Consider the following 19,926-nt stretch of genomic DNA (forward strand, 5'->3'; position numbering starts at 1 on the left):
GGCAGGATTGTTCAAAATACCATCATAAATGAAATCTAAAAAGTCCTCATAAATCCGACCCGAGCTAAAAAATTTACGCGGGGTCAAAGGTCAGGAAATTGGTTTTTAGCAATCTTCAGCGAAACGGTAAGTTTCATCGTAAAATTAGTTCCTAAAAAAATGTAGACTAGATAATTATCTATAAAAAATGTCTTAATGCTTTTTTTCCTAAGAGCCACCGTTTTTGAGATACAACGATTCAAAGAGTTGATAAACTTCTAATCGTCATAATATAATATGTATTAGTACACCAGGTATATACATCACTGAAGCTGTAATACAAGTAAACATAATATTCTATCGGTCAACTTAACTTATTTACACATAATAACAAAAATTATAAATATGATAATGTTTCTACTATACAGCTTGCGGTCTACCGAGGTATGCAATGTATAAACTGTATTATATTCGAGTGCCAACAAAAAATTTTTACAAAGTGAATGTAACGTGACTATTTCACTAGACTGTTTTTAACTGATAAAACGTCATAGCAACGCATCGTTTCCTGCTGACAAAACTCCTTATCGACGTGATTTCTCAGCGACAAAATTATGACAGTTCCGTCACGAAAGTGTCTGGTAATAACAAATAAATTTATTTATTTATTTTTTTTATTTATTTATTTAATCAGCTAAGCCCATTCGTACCTTTCGGTGTTGGGCTGAACAAATAAATAAAGATTATATTTCGTTGATATGGTGCATTAATTTGTCTCGTGAAATAGTCTTGTCGAATATCATTCGAGAGAAAATTATTTACCGGCAAAATTTTCTCCTGGTTTCATTCAAGTTCGTTGCCTTTTGGTAATTTTCGCTTATGCAATTTTCACAAAATCACTCGACTGACGTCTCGTGATTTAAGTCAAAATTTAATTCGCGAAAATTGCCAGGCAACAAACTTTCATACCAGTCGAAAATATTGCCGGCAAAATTTTCTCTCTTGTGATATTATATACGAAAATAATAATAATTATTTGGATTTTACGGCTTAATCCCAACAAAAATAGTAACTTGATATGACAAAGTATTAACTTATAATAATTCTTTTTATTTATGATCCTTAATTCAATTTGTAAAGATGGGTTTTGTCGGAATAAACACGTTCGTTGGCTAATCTAATCACTCTACCTATTCTTTTCTCAGAAGGGTTTGAACATATTAATGAAAGACAACTTTCTAGGCAAAATGTTTATTGCTAAGTACTAATAAATATTTCAATATACAATAAACTTTATGCAAGTTTAGTTTGTTTACTATTATGCAAATTACACCATCATGTGTCATCAGGTAGGGTGTCATCAGGTAGATGACACCCTCGAGGTATTAATTAGTCTTGAGTACTACTCAGGAGTGAAAATACGTGTTAAACCTATATTTTTTAATCTATTTCGTGTTATTTTCATTGTTACAACAAAAATGTCAGAATATAGCTTTATTTGCGCTAAAACTTTAACTGAAGGTGAAATTGTTACCGTTGAACGTGGTATAAAAACATTAATCAATGCAAGTACTGAAAGAGCTGATGAATTTTTAGAATTTCTTAAAGAGCAGAAATCTGTGACCATACATGTGGAGTGTCGTAAAAGGTATACTTGAAAGTGTTCTATTTCTGCAGCTAATAAAAGACAATATGAAAAACAAGAAGCCAGTACATCGACCAAATATCCTCCTCTTACTAGAGCACGTGTAAGTGAACCAGCGTTTTTTTTTAAACAACAATGCTTAAGGCTTATTTTGCGGTCAGGAATGTAATGAAGAGCGTGAAAAAAGAAAGCTATTGTTAAAAAACCACGTTAAAAAAACGCGCTAAGTACACTACCTCAAAGGTGGTGTGGAAACCTGCGCGCATATTATGACGATTACCACTTTTTGAATCGTTATATCTCAAAAACGGTGGCTCTCAGGAAAAAAAGTAATAAGGCATTTTTTATAGACAATTATCTAATCTTAATATACTAATTATATATCTTAATAGACAATTCTTGACACTAATATATCTTAATAGACAATTATCTAATTTTTTGTTAGAACTAATTTTATGATAAAACTTACAGTTTCGCTGAAAATCGCTAAAAACTATATTTGTTGATCTTTGACCCCGCGTACATTTTTTAGCTCGGGTCGGATTTATGAGGACTTTTTAGATTTCATTTATGATGGTATTTTGAACAATCCTGCCAATTTTCAGCTTGATGGTAATTTTTGTAGCCTCGGATGTGTAAGTTGACCGGAGTATGTACTTTATTCGAAGCACCTATTATGTTATTTTTAGTGGATCTCTGTAATTACTTAATTGAAAAATATATTTTATTTTATTTAATAACTGATAAATAAATCCATATCTCACCGCACCGGTACAAATAAAATCGATTTGAACTTAATAACCTTCTCATGATTATTCAGCTTATCTATAATTTAAAACAATAACGGAATACCGACTGAGTTTTTAGTTTGTCAGTTTATTGCTGCAGCAGTGAGTGTTGAGTTGTGAAAGTGTGTTCGTGTGTTGGCATTAGCACGATGAGCGATTTAAAAATAGCTGTTGTCGGTTCTGGTATAATAGGCCTGACGACCGGAATTGAGTTATTGAAGAGTGTCAATAATGCAGAAATTACGATTGTAGCAGAGGGCTTCAATACTGATACATGCAGTTGGGCAGCGGCAGGAATATTTCGACCGGGTCACGGTTTCACAGGGCCCAATAGGGAAATTACTCAGTAAGTAAAAACTACAATTAGTACGTTCTCTGACGGTAACATAATATTGCAAAACCTATGAATTTTAAAGAACCGCTTAGATTAACATGAAATTTGGCATACACATAGGTAACATGTCAAAGCAAAAAAGTTATATTGTGCCGATGTGTGCTTTTACCATGGGAGTAAGTTTCGCCTCTTCTCGGGGGTGAAAAATATACGTTTAAAATGAGTCCGGAATTTGATAAACTTACTAATTCTAAGCAACTTTTATTTTAAAGAGTTTTTTTGCTTAGTTATTATTTTTCGAGTTATTTGCGAGTAGATATGTTCATTTTTCAACAAAAAACAAAATGTAGCTCATAAATTAGTGAAAAAAATGGTGTATGCATGGGATCCCTACACCTTATTTTTTTCTTTTTAGACCGAGGTGGAACGCTCTTAGCTGACTAGGGAAGATGTCCCTAGTACTGTTGGACTAGGACAGGAGAGGAGAACACGCGAGGGCACACAGACCAGAGTATGGTCCATGTGACCCGCGTGCCCTCATAACCAGCCTCCAACCAACTAAAACCACCCCCTCGTCCGACCTGGATTATCCCTGAACATGTTCAGGGAATGAAGGAAACATGGGGATATTCCGCGCAGTCTAAAAAGGATGTCTGAAGATATCTTCTTCGTCTTCTTCTTCTTCTTCTTCTTCTTCTTCTTCTTCAGCCTTCAGTAATCCAACTTTGGACGTAGGCCTCCCCCAATTCAATCCAGTGTTGTCTATTTTGCGCCAACTGTTTCCAGTTGTGTCCTCCAAACTTCTTTATGTCATCGGCCCATCTCATTTGTGGCCTTCCTTTACTTCTTCTTCCTAACCACGGTCTCCATTGTTGTATTTCGTGATTCCATCTTTTATCCTTCAGTCGAGCATTGTGTCTTGCGAAGCTCCATTTTAATTTGGAAGCATATTCTCTTGAATCTTTTACTTTGGTTTTGCTTCTAATCCGTGTATTTGTTTTTTGTCTATGTGCCTCACCCCGAGCATTGATCTCTCCATCGCTCTCTCTGCCTTTACTATTTTATCTATATTGGCCTTGGTGAGTGTCCACGTCTGTGAACCATACGTAAGTATAGGGAGGATACACTGATCGTAAACTCTGGTTCTCAAATATTGTTCTATTTTAGTGTTTTCAAGATCCAGCTCAGTTTTCCAAATCCTGCCCACGCTAACCTTATTCTTCTAGTAATTTCGGCAGTTTTATTTTCTTTGTTAACTTTCATTGTCTGTTCCAGGTAGATGTATTCGCTTACTATTTCTAACTCTTTGTCATTCAACGTTATTTTTGTAATGTTCGGTGTATTCGTCATTACTTTTGTTTTTTCCAAGTTCATCTTAAGACCTACTTTTTCCGAAGCTTAAAATAGTTGCATCATCATGGCCTGTAATTCTTCGAAATTTGTAGCGAATATTACAATGTCGTCAGCATATCTCAAATGACTAAGTTTCCTTAAATTAACATTTATTCCTTTATCTACTCAGCTAATGTCTTTGAACACGTCTTCAAGTACCAGTGTGAACAGCTTTGGTGAAATAACGTCTCCCTGGCGAACTTCTCTGTTGATTGGTATAGCTTTGGTTTTATCATCTATTTGTATTTTCATTGTAGCTTTCTTATAAATATTATATATGAGCATTCTGTATCCAGAATCTATCCTGCAGTTGTTCATAGCTCTCTCTATTGCCCAAAGTTCTATGGAGTCGAATGCCTTTTCATAATCAACGAAGCCAATGTCTAAGTTCAAGTGATATTTATTGGCTTTCTCTATTAGGGTTCTGACTGTAAGAAGATGATCCGCTGTACTGTAACCTTTTCGAAATCCTGCCTGCTCTACCGGTTGATAGCTATCAAGCTTCGACGATAGCCTATTGTTATTACTCTCATAAACAGTTTGTACATTTGGGACAACAGGGAAATTGGCCTATAGTTCTTCAGATCTCCCCTGTCTCCTTTTTTGAAGAGAATTATTGTCAAGCTTTCTTTCCAATCATCTGGGACTTCTCCTTTGTGAAGGCATTGGTTGAAAAGATTGTTCAATTCTTCGAGAATAATTTCACTCCCCTCCTTTAACATTTCGGCAAGTATTCCATCTGGGCTTGGAGCCTTATTATTCTTTAGTTGTGCCATAGCTTGTTTTATTTCGAAGAATTCTATATTAGGGAGTACTTCTGAGTTGACATTTATTAACTTTTTCTTAAAATTTTCCTTTGCAGTGTTATCTGGGTCTTTGTTTGAGGAATATAAATCACGGAAAAATGTTTGTGTAACTTTTAGGATTTTGTTCTTTTTTCTTGTTTCTTTTCCATCTTTACCTTTTAATGAGATTATTAGAGGCTTTCCTAGAAGATATTTTACGTGTTAAAAATCCTATTATGCTTGCCTAGAAGCGGCAGGCATAGAGCAGGAAGTCTCTATCTGAAGTTTGAATAACTGAACCCAAAGCACCTGCCTAAAAGTGGCAAACGCTTGTGGAATAGGTCCTGGCTCAAAAGGTACACCCGAGCAGCGGATAAACGTAGCTAGAAGTGTTAGGATCGTATCTATGGTCCTGGATCAGGGATTAGTCTCAAGAGGGAGAAAAAATTGTCTTTAGAAAAGAGAATTAAGGTGTTGGAAATCTGTATTGGACCACCAAAATAATTTTTTTTTTTTATATATATTTTTCTTTTTTTTTATATATTTTTACATTTTTATATTATGCCCTTTTGTAATGGCCTAGAGTGACCCACCTCAGCCATTTTGCTCCAGCCTTTCCATTAGAGACTTACGCTTTATTATTTTTGGTATAATATCAATAATGGTTTCGAAGTTTCTATTACTGCTAGTCGCTATTCGCAGAAAATTGTCAGGTCCAATGTCTCCTAGCCTATTTCACAGGATACCCTGCTCACGGGTGAAAATATTGCATCTAAAGATACAATGTTCCGCATCCTCTCTCACGTGGCAGGTTTGACACGTGTCATCGTTTGATTTCCCGATTGCGAAAGCGAATGATCTGAAGGACCCACGTCCTGTTAGAAATTGGATAAAATAATAATTGACACGCTTGAACTTGCATTCGTACCAAGTACCACATCTGGAATCAGTCTCTTAGTCCACTGGGCTTTCGTGTTCTCTGCCTCCCATTCCTTTTGCCAATCTTCTATGATCCGCTCGCGTGCGGTCGACCTTACTTCCGGTACGTGACCATTGCCGTTTTCGTATAATGATTGGCGTTCCTTGTCTAATAGGTGAATGGGGGGCGCGCCCGCTATCATCTGCAGGGCCTTGGTAGAAGTAATTTTATATACACTAGTGACTTTCAACAGAGGTTTACGCTGCGCTCTTGTTAACATATCCCTGTACTTTTGGTATCTTAGTACCCCGAATCAGACTGGGATTCCGTAGAGAAGGGTAGACTGAACGATATGTAGGTAGAGCCTTCTCCTGGAACTGCTCGGGCTTCCAATATTAGGTGTAATTTTTTGGAGGACCGTCGTCTGCACTTCCGCCTTCTTCACCACTGTTTCTAGGCGTTTAGTGAATCTCAGTCCTTTGTCGAGGTCTATACCCAGATATTTGTTGATGTTGACGTTGTTATTTCCTAAGCGGAACAACAATTCTGGCCCATTTCTCGGGGTTTTTAGGATGGCGACCTGTGTCTTGCCATCTGCAAGATCAAGGTCGTTATCGGTCATCCAACCATTCACTTTCTTGTAGCAATCCTCTACGGTCTCAACTAGCACCCAAAACATGTCACTAGTCGTGATAATGGCCAAGTCATCGGCGTAGGTCACGGCTACACTATCTCTGCCATATGGGATCTCTAGCACTCCATTATATAGAATATTCCATAAAGTTGGGCCGAGTCCCGAGCCTTAAACCTAGTAAAAAAAGGAGTAGTAACGAATGAAAAACAGTTTCGTACTCGCCAAATTCCAAATCGAATATTTTAATGTGAAATAACCAAAAAATTAAGCACTTTTTGGGGAAAACTCATGACAACTTTTTAAAGTGTTTAGAAAAAGCTTTATTCTTGTTTTTCAAAAAAAAGTTTCTAGAATTAAAAGTAAGGAAGTTACGCTGACAATAAAGTTGATGCCTTTTTTTGATAAAAAATCGTGAAAATCATCCCCTAATTAGCACCCAAATTAACTTAATCGTTACCACTTCACAAGTTGGTTTACACTTGTATGCCTTGTTTATATGATCTGTAAGATTCATCGTACTCACAATTAAAATCACGTTCCACAATAATATTGTGGAACGTGATTTTAATTGTGGAAGTTGTCATCTTACAAGTTTATGATTGTGAAAACTAGCAGGTCATTTCTAAGTTTATTCAATAGGAAACTTTATATAATACATTAAAAGAAGGTTTGTTCAATAAATAAATCGAAATTTCTGTCCGACAAAATACATGGGACGTTTTCATAGTCTGACGTTCGAAATCTGTAACCTGTTTCACAATTAAAACTTCCCCTGTTCCAGTGTTCCCGTACATCAAAGTTTGTCCGACTAGACGCCGTTAAGATATTGACAAATTTTCAGCTTGTTATTAATAAACTTTTTTTGGTACGCGGTATCCAGGCCTATAATAGTTATTTATACAGGGTGTCCCGAAAAGATTGGTCATAAATTATACCACACATTCTGGGGTCAAAAATAGTTCGATTGAACCTAACACACCTTAGTACAAATGTGCTCATAAAAAAAGTTACAGCCCTTTGGATTTACAAAATGAAAATCGATTTTTTTCAATATATCGAAAACTGTTAGAGATTTTCTATTGAAAATGGACATGTATCATTCTTATGGCAGCAACATCTTAAAACAAAATTATAGTGAAATTTGTCCACCCCATAAAAATTTATGGGGATTTTGTTCCATTAAACCCCCCCAAACTTTTGTGTACGTTCCAAGTAATTCATTATTGTGGTATCATTAGTTAAACACAACGTTTTTAAAACTTTTTTGCCTCTTATTATTTTTTCGATAAACCAGTTTTTTATTGAGATGTGGCTTCTTTTCAATATATTTACGTAAAAATTTTATGGGGGTTTTGTTCCTTTAAACCCCCTAAATATTTGTGTACGTTCCAATTAAACCATTCTTGTGGTACCATTAGTTAAACACAGTGTTTTTAAAACTTTGACTCTTAGTATTTTTTTCATAAGTCACCTTTTATTCAGATGTAGCTTCTCTTTAAAAATATACCATAAAATGTAAATTATAAATAAATTTTCAGATTATTAACAGGTCTCTATAATAGTACTTAACCACATGCAAACATGTGGTGGATTCGACAAATATTCAAAATATCTCGATAAAACTGGCTTATCGAAAAAGTACTGAGAGGCAAAAAAGTTTTAAAAGCAATGTGTTTAACTAATGGTGCCACAATAATAATTTAATTGGAACGTACACAAAAGTTTGGGGGGGTTTAAGGGAACAAAACCCCCATAAAATTTTTATAGGGTGCACAAATTTTACTTAAATTTTTTTTAAGATGTTGGTGCCATAAAAATGCCACATGTCCATTTTCAATAAAATATCTCTGAGAGTTTTCGATATATGAAAAAAAAATCGATTTTCATTTTGTAATTTCAAAGGGCTGTAACTTTTTTTCTGTGCACTATCGTATATAGGTAAGTGAGGTTCAATCAACTTATTTTTGATCCCAGAATCTGTGGTATAATTTATGACCAATCTTTTCGGAACACCCTGTATAATTTAGAGCAACAAGTGAAATATTATTGATCGGAAAGTGCAGGTAGATTATTTATAAATTTCACACCTCACCTCAGGTTTTGGGAAAATTAATCACAACTGTATAATTCGCAAACAAAGACAGATACACAAGGGATTCGTCATGAGCGTGCAAAAATATGTCTAGAAACATGTTTTGGTTAATTTCTGGTGAATATTTTTTATTTCGTTAATCTTTTCAGATGTAGATTTATAGTACAGTCGGTGAGAGTACTAGGCTCCAAATTCCATCCTACTGCATTTTCACTGTAAGTGGGGAATAGCTTAAGAAACAAAGTCTACCTACGTAGGTATATCCTATGGCGCTTTTATCATGGGGTTGGTCCACAATTTTTTTTAAATAACCACGGAAGTAGCTAGAAAACCTAATTCTAAGGAAAAAATCTTCCAACTTTTTTTTGAAAACTCAATATTTTTGAGTTATTCCTTGTTGAAATTGTTGTTTGCCATTTCATTTAGGTCTGAATCCTGCATAAGGAAGAAAAGTTGATTAATAGCAAACTGAAAATTGGTTAATAGCTTAACGGTGTCGGATCAAAAAAAACTTTATATATATTGGAACACTGGAACAGGGGAAGTTGAAATGGTGGAATAGATTAAAAATTTGGTATGTCAGAGTACGAAAACGTCAGATGTATTTTGTCGGACAGAATTTCCAATTGATTTGTTGCCCTTTTATTAAACTCTCCTGCATAAATCAGACTGGTGTTTATCACCAACTGGGCATTTTAATGAGTGGAACACGAAGAAAATGTCAAATGACAGGAATCATGTAGGTTAGTAATAGCAGTCTGATTTTTGCATGAGAGTTTAATGAAAGGGTAACAAATCAATTGGAAATTCTGTCCGACGAAATAACTCTGACGTTTTCGTAGTCTGACGTTCAAAATTTTTAACCTGTTCCACAATTAAAACTTCCCCTTTTCCAGTGTTCCCATATATCGAAGTTTGTCCGACTAAACACCCTTAAGCTATTAACAAATATTCAGCTTGCTATTAATCAACTTTTTTGGGTACCTAATTGAAAAATGACACCTTTCGGACGGTTTTTCGAATAACTTAAACATTATGCATCTAACAAAAAAACATATAATACATTTTTGTAGCTTATTAAAAATCAAAGAGATTAATTTCTTCATAATTCTTCTAATTATAATACAAAATAAAACTAGCATATCGATGGTTTACATGTAAAACCACCCGTGTTGAGCTGGCCCCCCCCACTTGCAAAAATTAAAAAACAAATAACCCTGATTTATGAGCTATTTATGAGCTCTCATATTCCGCAAACTAAAAATTTTGAGCTCGTTCCACTGAGCAGGAATTTAATACCCTAGTGGGGGGGGGGGGGGCTGTGTTTAAAAATAGGAATATTGAATCGGTTTTTGCGGCAGAATTACGAGCTATTTATGAGCTCTTGAAATTATATAGTTTAGATTTTTGAGCTCATCCCCTTCACCCCCAAACCACCCTTTAATTGATTTAACTTAAGAAAAAGATGCTGAGAAAACTTAAAATATATCGTATTGCGGATATAATTCATATAGCTTATATACTCTAAGAATAAACTATTAAATCAAGAGCATTTCGATTATTGAGCTACAACCCGTTCGCAAGAAAACCACCCTATCTTCCCGGCTTAAGAGAAAGTTGTACTTAAAATGCATTAAACTAATTATTTGGCGACTACATATCATTTAATAATTTATAAGCTTCCAAGTTACGCGCATTTAGATCAGTAGATTGCAATTTATTTTGTATAGTGCAGTCACTGAAGGTAAAAATCAACGATTACCTTCAATTTCGGTGAACCTTCATCGATTTTCACGAAAATTGGTCAGTAGTTAGAGGATACGTCAGGAAACAAAGGTGACATGGTACCACCTTGCGCCTTTACCCTGAGGGTGGATACCGCCCCTTCTCGGGGGTGAAAATTATTTTATAAAAAATAAATGCACAAATCAATAAAAGAACAAATTAAAAGCAAAATTTATTATATAAAGTTAATAAAATAAGTCAATACTTTTTAAGTTATTAAAGATCAAAGATTTTAATTATTTGTGAAAAAAATGCATGTTTTGAAAAGGTTTTTTGTAAATCACTGAAAAACTTTAAGTTTTTACAAAAAAGTTAATAGTAGTTTAATTCGTATAGCTTATATTCTAAGAATAAACTCTTAAATCACGCGTCTTTCGATTATAGAGCTACAACTCCTTCGCAAGAAAATGACCCCATATTCCCGGCTTAAGAGAGAGTTGTTCTTAAAATAATTTAAATTAATTATTTGGCGACTACATATCGTTTAATAATTTATGAGCTTGCAAAATATACGCATCTCAATTATTGAATTGCCATTTTCTTTCTATAGTGCAGTCACTGAAGGTAAAAATCAACTAGTACCTTCGATTTCGGTAAATCTCCATGTATTTTCACGAATTGACAATAACAACTTGGGGTTTTAGCCTGGGGTATATGTCACCCCTTCTCGGGAGTGAAAATTACTTTATTAAAAATAACCCCATAAATCGAGAGAGGGACAAATTGTAAGCAAAATTTGTTGTATAATGTGATTAAAATAAATCAATACTTTTTGAGTTATTAAAGATCAAATATTTTAATTTTTGGAAAGAAAATGCATGCTTTAGAGCGATTTTTCATAAATGACTCAAAAACTGTAAGTTTTTACAAAAAAGTTTTCATCACTAAAATTGAAGCTAATAAACAATATAATAAATTGCTTACTTGAAAAACCCTTTAATGTTAATTTAAAGTAAGTTATTGGTAATTAAATATATATTTTTTTCCGCGACTGTTAAAATCTAAGGGTTCAAGCTTAAATAACGGGAAAGAGATGCATTTTATAACACTTAGGTACTAAATACTTGTCAAGGTACTTAGAAATACCTATGAAAATAAGATGCAGAAAAAGTTGATAGTATCAAAATCCGCTCAACAATTTTCGTGAAAATGAATGGAGATTTACCGAAATCGAAGGTACTAGTTGATTTTTACCTTCAGTGACTGCACTATAGAAAGAAAATGGCAATTCAATAATTGAGATGCGTATATTTTGCAAGCTCATAAATTATTAAACGATATGTAGTCGCCAAATAATTAATTTAAATTATTTTAAGAACAACTCTCTCTTAAGCCGGGAATATGGGGTCGTTTTCTTGCGAAGGGGTTGTAGCTCTATAATCGAAAGACGCGTGATTTAAGAGTTTATTCTTAGAATATAAGCTATACGAATTAAAATACTATTAACTTTTTTGTAAAAACTTAAAGTTTTTCAGTGATTTACAAAAAACCTTTTCAAAACATGAATTTTTTTCACAAATAATTAAAATCTTTGATCTTTAATAACTTAAAAAGTATTGACTTATTTTATTAACTTTATGTAATAAATTTTGCTTTTAATTTGTTCTTTTATTGATTTGTGCATTTATTTTTTATAAAATAATTTTCACCCCCAAGAAGGGGCGGTATCCACCCTCAGGGTAAAGGCGCAAGGTGGTACCATGTCACCTTTGTTTCTTGACGTATCCTCTAACCACTGACCAATTTTCGTGAAAATCGATGAAGGTTCACCGAAATTGAAGGTAATCGTTGATTTTTACCTTCAGTGACTGCACAATACAAAATAAATTGCAATTTACTGATCTAAATGCGCGTAATTTGGAAGCTTATAAATTATTAAATGATATGTAGTCGCCAAATAATTAGTTTAACGCATTTTAAATACAACTTCCTCTTAAGCCGGGAAGATAGGGTGGTTTTCTGGCGAAGGGGTTGTAGCTCAATAATCGAAATGCTCTTGATTTAATAGTATATTCTTAGAATATATAAGCTATAGGAATTATATTCGCAATACGATATATTTTAAGTTTTCTCAGCATCTTTCTCTTAAGTTAAATCAATTAAAGGGTTGTTTGGGGGTGAAGGGGATGAGCTCAAAAATCGAAACTATATAATTTCAAGAGCTCATAAATAGCTCGTAATTCTGCCGCAAAAACCGATTCAATATTCCTATTTTTAAGTATTCCACTACGGTATTAAATTCCTGCTCTTTAGTCCTGCTTTAGTTTGCGGAATATGAGAGCTCATAAATAGCTCATAAATCAGGGCTATTTGTTTTTTAATTTTTGCAAGTGGGGGGGGGGGCAGCTCAACACGGGTTGTAAAACCTGGTATGTCTGATTAAGTAGATTTTTCAGGAGGCGATAAACTGTATTTAATTTAAAAAATTGCACTTTTTATAAACATGAATTGTTTTTTAAATACTTTAAGAGTATATTCAATAATACAAAAAGAATAAAAACATATTATCTCGTAAATTATTCAATTTAATTTAGTTTAATTTATTCAATAAACGGCAGAGCCAATTTACAAAAAATGTATAAAAAAAATGAAATATTATGGTAAACAGTAATGATAACCAATTTTAACCTAAAATAACAAATAACAAAAGATAATAAAAATGACAACAATGACAACAATAAAAACCAACAAAATTAAATTAGTAACAATAGTAAATAATTAATAAATTATAGGAACTTACTACTTTACTTCAGTTACTGAATTATGTATGCTTCTTTTAAATACACGAAGACTGTCCACAAATGGATCAAGACTGTTTTGATTATGATTAATTAGACGCAAGGTGCGTGACAATGGGGAGTAAAAGCAATAGTTCGTATTATGATAAGGTATGCGAAAAATTGGGGAAACCCGTCTTTGGACAGTATTGAGGCTTATAGCTTGTAAGATAGTTGGGCAATGATATAGACCATTTAATATTTTATAAATGATTGTTAAATCTGATTTAGCCCTTCTTACTTTCAAGCTATCCAATTTAAATGTTTGATTAACCAGATCATAATTAATGTTAAAACCCTGACAAATATTGGTATGAGCTCGAAATGCCAAAGAACGAAGAAATGTTTTCTGGACGGACTCAATATTTCTAATGTGACAATCATAGTAAGGTGACCATATAATTGACGCATATTCCAGCAATGAGCGCACAAAAGAAACATATAAACTTAAAAAACAATTCGGGGATAGTTGAGAACTATTACGTATTATAAATCCAAGATTTCGCATACTCCTATTAATCATGTCTGTAATATGTGGTATAAAAGTTAATTTTCTGTCAAACAAAACACCTAAGTCTTTAATACAGTCCACAGATTCAATAACAGTATTGTTCAATATATACGTTTTTACAATGGTATTGTTAGAGCGACTGAAGGTAATACTAAAGCATTTTTTAACATTTAATTCTAGACCATTATCAGTACACCATACACATAAGTTATTTAGATCCTTTTGTAGCAGTACATTGTCTAGTTAGGACTCAATAACCTTATAAAATTTGAAATCGTCCGCAAAGGCCAGAAGTGCAGAATGTAATATTATAGTACTCAGGTCTCTAATAAACAAGTTCAACAAGACAGGGCCTCAGTGAGACCCCTGTGGAACACCTGAAAGCACCTGAATCTCGCTAGATAAGTAATTGTTAATCCAAACGAACTGAGTACGCCCAGTTAACAAACTATAAGAAAATCTTACAAGGTTCTCACCCAAACCCATTGCACTTAGTTTGGCAACAATATGTTTATGACTAACTCTATCGAATGCCCTTGAGAAGTCCGTGTAAACACTGTCTACCTGTTTGGAGCTCTCAAAGGCATTCAACAGGTCAAACTGATACGTTAAAAGGTGGATCTACCTTGAGAAAATCCATGCTGCTCGTCATTTAATATTTTGCGACAGTGCCAGGATAGATGGGTGGAAAATAATTTATCAAGAAGCTTAGGAATAGCTGATAGTATGCTAATCCCTCGATAGTTACGAACGTCACTCTTATTTCCACTTTTATGGATAGGTGTAAGAAAGCTGACTTTCCAAAAGTCGGGAAAAATACCAGTGGAAATGGACAAGTTAAACACATGCAGCAAGGTTTGGCTCAACGTACAAACACATTTCTTCAGCAGCACAGAGGGAATACCATCTGGGCCATGTGAATACCTATTCCGCAAACTATTTATACCATCAAAGACCTCTGTTAAAGAAAATTGCACTGTATTAAGATCCAAACTATAATTAAAGTTATAGTCAGGAATCTCCCCATCATTGTTTTTATATGATAAAGCAAAATGTTTTGAGAATAAATTTACAATTTCTTGACCACTGTCGGCAGTCTCATTATCAAGAAACGTACTATTAGGGTATGCACTTGCTCTCCGTAAATTATTCACATGTTTATAGAACAGACTAGGGTTAACCGACAATTCTGTATTTATTCTCATTATGTAGTTGTTGTGATATTCATTGCGTAAAATTTTACATCTATCTCTACTTTGTGAAAATAATTGATAGTCCTCATAATTCCCAGTCTGCTTAAATTTACAATGTGCTTTTTTCTTATCAATGATTAGCCTCTGTAATTCCCTGCTAAACGAAGATGGAAAGTTAGATGACTTAAAATGTTTAATCGGGACAAAATAATCAATAGCAGAGTACAAAACATTATAAAAATATTCCACACATTTGTTAATGTCACCATGATCAAGTGCATGATCCCAGGATATGCTAGCTAAATAGTTGTTAATAGCATTAAAATCACAGTTCTTAAAGACGTAGTAAAAAACGTCATAATTTAAATCTAAATCACTTTTAAGAGGGATGATAAACTCATATGCTGGGTGATGCTCTGTTATGGTGGACAGGTTTTCAGAAGCATAATTAACTACAACACTACACATATTTGAAAAAATAAGATCTAGAAACACACCAAAACTATTTGATAAGGAATTCACCTGCTTAAGGTTAAGATAGTTGCAACAGGCACACAAAATATTAGCGGATGTTTTATTCTTCATATACATTCTGAAAATTCTTCATATACAGTCACCGGTGACCCTGGAGGGATATAAACTGCACCGAGAACAATATTTTTCCTGCCAGTTGAAATGTGAACAAAAATATTCTCTAGATTTGAGTTACTGGTATTATATGTACTAATTTTGATTTAATATTTCTCCTGACTGCAATTAATGTGCCACCACCTCTGCCCTTTCCCGTATTTAATTGGTTTCTATCCTGCCTAAATACATTAAAATTAACAAAGTCTAATTCTGCTAATAAGTAATTCTCGTTAAGCCAAGACTCCACAAAAATTATGACATCATACACACAGGCATTGACAGCGTTACGAAGTTCTGTTAATTTGGTTCTCAACCCCCCCGCATTATGATAGTAGACATTTAGTTTTTTGAGGTATTTCTGTTGTTTTCTTTAGTTTTTTGTTGAACAACACTAGGAATGCCTTTTATATACTGAATGTGAAGATCCTGCTCAACTTGAGAACGCTGAGCTAGTTCCTCGTGAGCTTTTTTTAGTTGATTATGCTGTAAAACTGTAAAGTCAGCTCTTTACGATAAAATTTACGATTTTTTAAGCAAATATGTGCCAAACCGCTATCCGAAAAACAATCTTTAGAGGTCTCACATTGTTTTGTCTCAGTTTACCAAGTCGGAAAGCTTTAAACTCAGAACAAGTGACCTTTAAAGTAGGAAGTAAATCTGAGACAAATTTTTTTGTCATGCTCAACCCGATTTTTGGAATTTTCATCTCTGCTTTCAGGAACAATGTAAAAAATAACGTTCTTTGATCGAATTGCCCTGTCATGCATTTCACCGTATATCTCGGTAGGAGTTTGATCCTGTATGGGGTTTGATTGATCGCTACTTACCCCCTGTGATTTGAGAGTATTGAGCTCATTTTTGAGCTCCTGCATTTCAGTTTTAAGCTCAGATAATTCATTACTCAGTTCTCCAGAGCGCAGGGTTTTTATTTCCTCCAAAACACATGTTAACTTCGTATTCTGATCGTTAATCGCATTAAAGATGTTTAAAATTATTAATACGATATCCGACATTTCAATGTTTTGTTTGTTGACAAGACGATCTTGAATTATTTCCCCTAACCTCGAAAAATCATCTGTCGGTAGTATTATTGTTACCATAAGACATACAAGTTTTAACACTTAAGCATAGGAGACATACAAGGATTTGCAATATTAAGAATAGTTATTTATGTATTAAGAGCGAAAAGTGATACATTATTGCTTTAGAGTAAGAGTCACTTTGCGCTTGTAATACATACAACATATTTTCTACAATCACTTAATATCATGAAACTACATATTTTTAAGTAATTAACTTTATTTAAACTATTTTATATCTGTCATTATAATGTCATAACATTAACTTTTATATCTTTCAGTTAGTCCAGAAAGCCACTGCGCATCCGCTAGGAAAAATATTCTAATTCGGATTTTTTGCACAATCTTACTCAAAAAGGATTCCTTTTAACAAATTTGCATGTTGCCAGGACCAAAAGGTGGTCAAAAATTTTTTAAACGTTTTTTTTTTGTTTTTTTCCTAAAATTATTTTTTTTGCATGGAAAACAGTTTTTTGGGTTTTTTTGGATCATTCCAAACAGAAAAGGTATTTAGTTACTTTTCTCTAAAAATTATAGTTTTTGACATATAAGCGATTAAAAATTGAAAAATTGCGAAATCGGCCATTTTTAACTCTCAAAAACTATGTGAAAAACTGAAGATTTTAATGTTGCCAAGGTAGGTAGATATTCTTTAAACATCGATTGATGAAATCTCGAAAAGTTTTTTGCAATACAATATTCAAAACTCCTTTGTTTTTTAGTTGCTAATCAAGCGTGCGCGACACTATTTTCCACCGAGAGTATGGTGCAAATGAAAGGAATAAATTCGTTATTTCGTAAACCGGCGACTTTAAGGAAAAATCCAGAAACAGGTCGATTTTTATTTTTAAGTTATGATATTGTGGCATATATGGTATACTAGTGACGTTATCCGTTTGGGCGTGATGACGTAATCGTTGTTTTTTTTTAATGAGAATAGGGGTCGTGTGGTAGCTCATTTGAAAGGTTCTTCAATTCTCTATTTAGTAATGTAAACATTTAGATAATTATTTATACAGGGTGTCGTTCTACTTCTTTTTTTGTAAAATAATTTAATTTAATAAAATTATTTTGGACATCCTGTATAAATAAGTATATAAATGTTTATATTACTGAATAGAGAATTGAAGAACCTTTCAAATGAGCTAGCACACGACCCCTATTCTCGTTTAAAAAATTCATCGATTACGTCATCACGTCCAGATGGATGACGTCATTAGTATACCATATATGCCACAATATCATAACTTAAAAATAAAAATCGACCTGTTTCGGGATTTTTCCTTAACGTCGCCGGTTTACGAAATATCGAATTTATTCCTTTCATTTGCACCATACTGTCGGTGGAAAATAGTGTCGCGCACGCTTGATTAGCAATTAAAAAACAAAGGAGTTTTGAATACTGTATTGCAAAAAACTCTTCGGGATTTCATCAATCGATGTTTAAAGAATATCTGCCTACCTCGGCAACATTAAAATTTTTAGTTTTTCACATAGTTTTTGAGGGTTAAAAATGGCCGATTTCGCAATTTTTCAATTTTTAATCGCTTATATGTCAAAAACTATCATTTTTAGAGAAAAGTTACTAAAGACCTTTTCTGTTTGGAATGATCCAAAAAACCTATAAAAACTTTTTTCCATGCAAAAAAAATAATTTTAGGAAAAGATAAAAAAAAAAAACGTTTAAAAAATTTTTGACCACCTTTTGGTCCTGGCAACATGCAAATTTGTTAAAAGGAGTCCTTTTCGAGTAAGATTGCGCAAAAAATCGGAATTAGAATATTTTTCCTAGCGGATGCGCAGTGGCTTTCTGGACTAAGTTTGAATGTTCAATGTGTTTGTATTGTATGGTTGTACGGTTGCTACGGACGACGAGCGTGAAATCAAACTTTAGGCGCTAGAGCGATAAAATGACGGTACTCAGTAAACGTCAACTTTTCGTGGCCATTTACAAGCGAAAAAGTGTTCTTTATCAAGTGATTGTAGAAAAAGTAATTTTTTTTATAAATAATAATTTCACATTTCACATAATGAATAAACATTTTCAATGGCAAATAACTCGAACAGTATTTATTTTTTTAATTCTAGTGAACCAAATTTGGTTAGAATTGCTCAGTTTATCCATTTCTTGACTTATTTTAAACACGAGTTTTTTACCCGCGAGAAGGGTTGACTGTCACCCCCCCCCCCCCCAAGTAAAAGTAACTAACAGCACAATTTCAACTTTGAAGTGGAGAGTAAGTAAAACCTAAATCCAAATTTTCCTGCAATTCGAAGTTGACGCTGAGTCCAAAACGATAATTGACTGGGCTAATAACAGTACACACTTAAGATAGCAACAGTATAAAATTTTAATAAATAAACACAATGTATTTTGTTATAGTATTTTTATAAAAAATTGCATTAAGGTACTATTAAAAAATTAATGTGTTATTAATTATTAAATTATTAATGTAAATGTAAATTAAAAAATTATTAATGTAATTAGAAGCTAACATAGTTAAATATTTAAAATATTATGTAGTTGTTTGTGAAAATTTAGTTTTTATGCACTCCTATATTCACGGGTATTATAGTTTTTATTGACTAATTTGTTGACCTTCCTCGTTCATCTTTGTAGTTTCACATAACATAATAATAATAATAATAATAATAAATATAGTGTTAACCTTCAATTGTATGAGATCTTTTATCACAAATTATATCAGTGTAAAGTTATTATTCATTCAAAAAGTGTTTTTAGAATGTTAATAAAATTATAACAAAAAGTTCATGAAAAACACTATTTTTTGAACAAAAACAGTATGTGTCTATTTGGAAACAATATGCCCAAAATTTGTGGTAAATAATAAAAAGTCTAATACGATTGCTTTTGGAGTGATATTATAGGGGTAAACATTGCATTTTTCACACTTATGTATCTCTTGATTTTCCTTTACATTTTTTATATTGGGTGTCTAAGGTAACATTTTTTATAAGATGCTTGTCCTGGGGTTGAACTTTTAGACCAACCTGTTTTTCGCCTTTGGGGGATACCAATATGAGTAGGTTGTTCTGTGAGGATTGTTTTGAAACTGGGTAGTGGTATAACATTATCACATTGTCCCAATTGAAGCTTTCTTAAAAAGCCAAGAATTGACCGATGTAAAATTTTTCTTATTTTTTTACTTATTAATAAATTATCTGACTAAATAGGTCTTAAACTTAAGGCCAAAAACAAAAAAAAAATCTCTTTTGTGAAAAAAATTGATACCATTTTTTCATGCATTGTACTTTTATTGATTATAACCCTATGACAGCCATATGTTTATTAAATTCTACTGCAACATTTGGATATTCCATTTTTTATCTAACCCTGTCTGTAACAAATATTCTATCCATTT

General features: G+C 33.2%; 1 protein-coding gene across 1 annotated transcript in view; it reads left to right on the forward strand.

The window, feature by feature from the left end:
* The first annotated feature begins 2,483 nt into the window (after nt 1–2,483).
* LOC114340388 (D-aspartate oxidase) overlaps nt 2,484–19,926 on the forward strand; it is a 43,052-nt gene continuing 25,609 nt past the window's right edge. The window contains exon 1 of the mRNA XM_028291128.2: nt 2,484–2,758. Coding sequence (XP_028146929.1) covers nt 2,562–2,758 — 197 coding nt within the window. The 5' untranslated portion in view covers nt 2,484–2,561. The remainder of the gene's footprint in view (nt 2,759–19,926) is intronic.

This window comes from Diabrotica virgifera, chromosome 8 (genome assembly GCF_917563875.1).
Source record: "Diabrotica virgifera virgifera chromosome 8, PGI_DIABVI_V3a".
Classification (NCBI taxonomy): Eukaryota; Metazoa; Arthropoda; class Insecta; order Coleoptera; family Chrysomelidae; genus Diabrotica; species Diabrotica virgifera.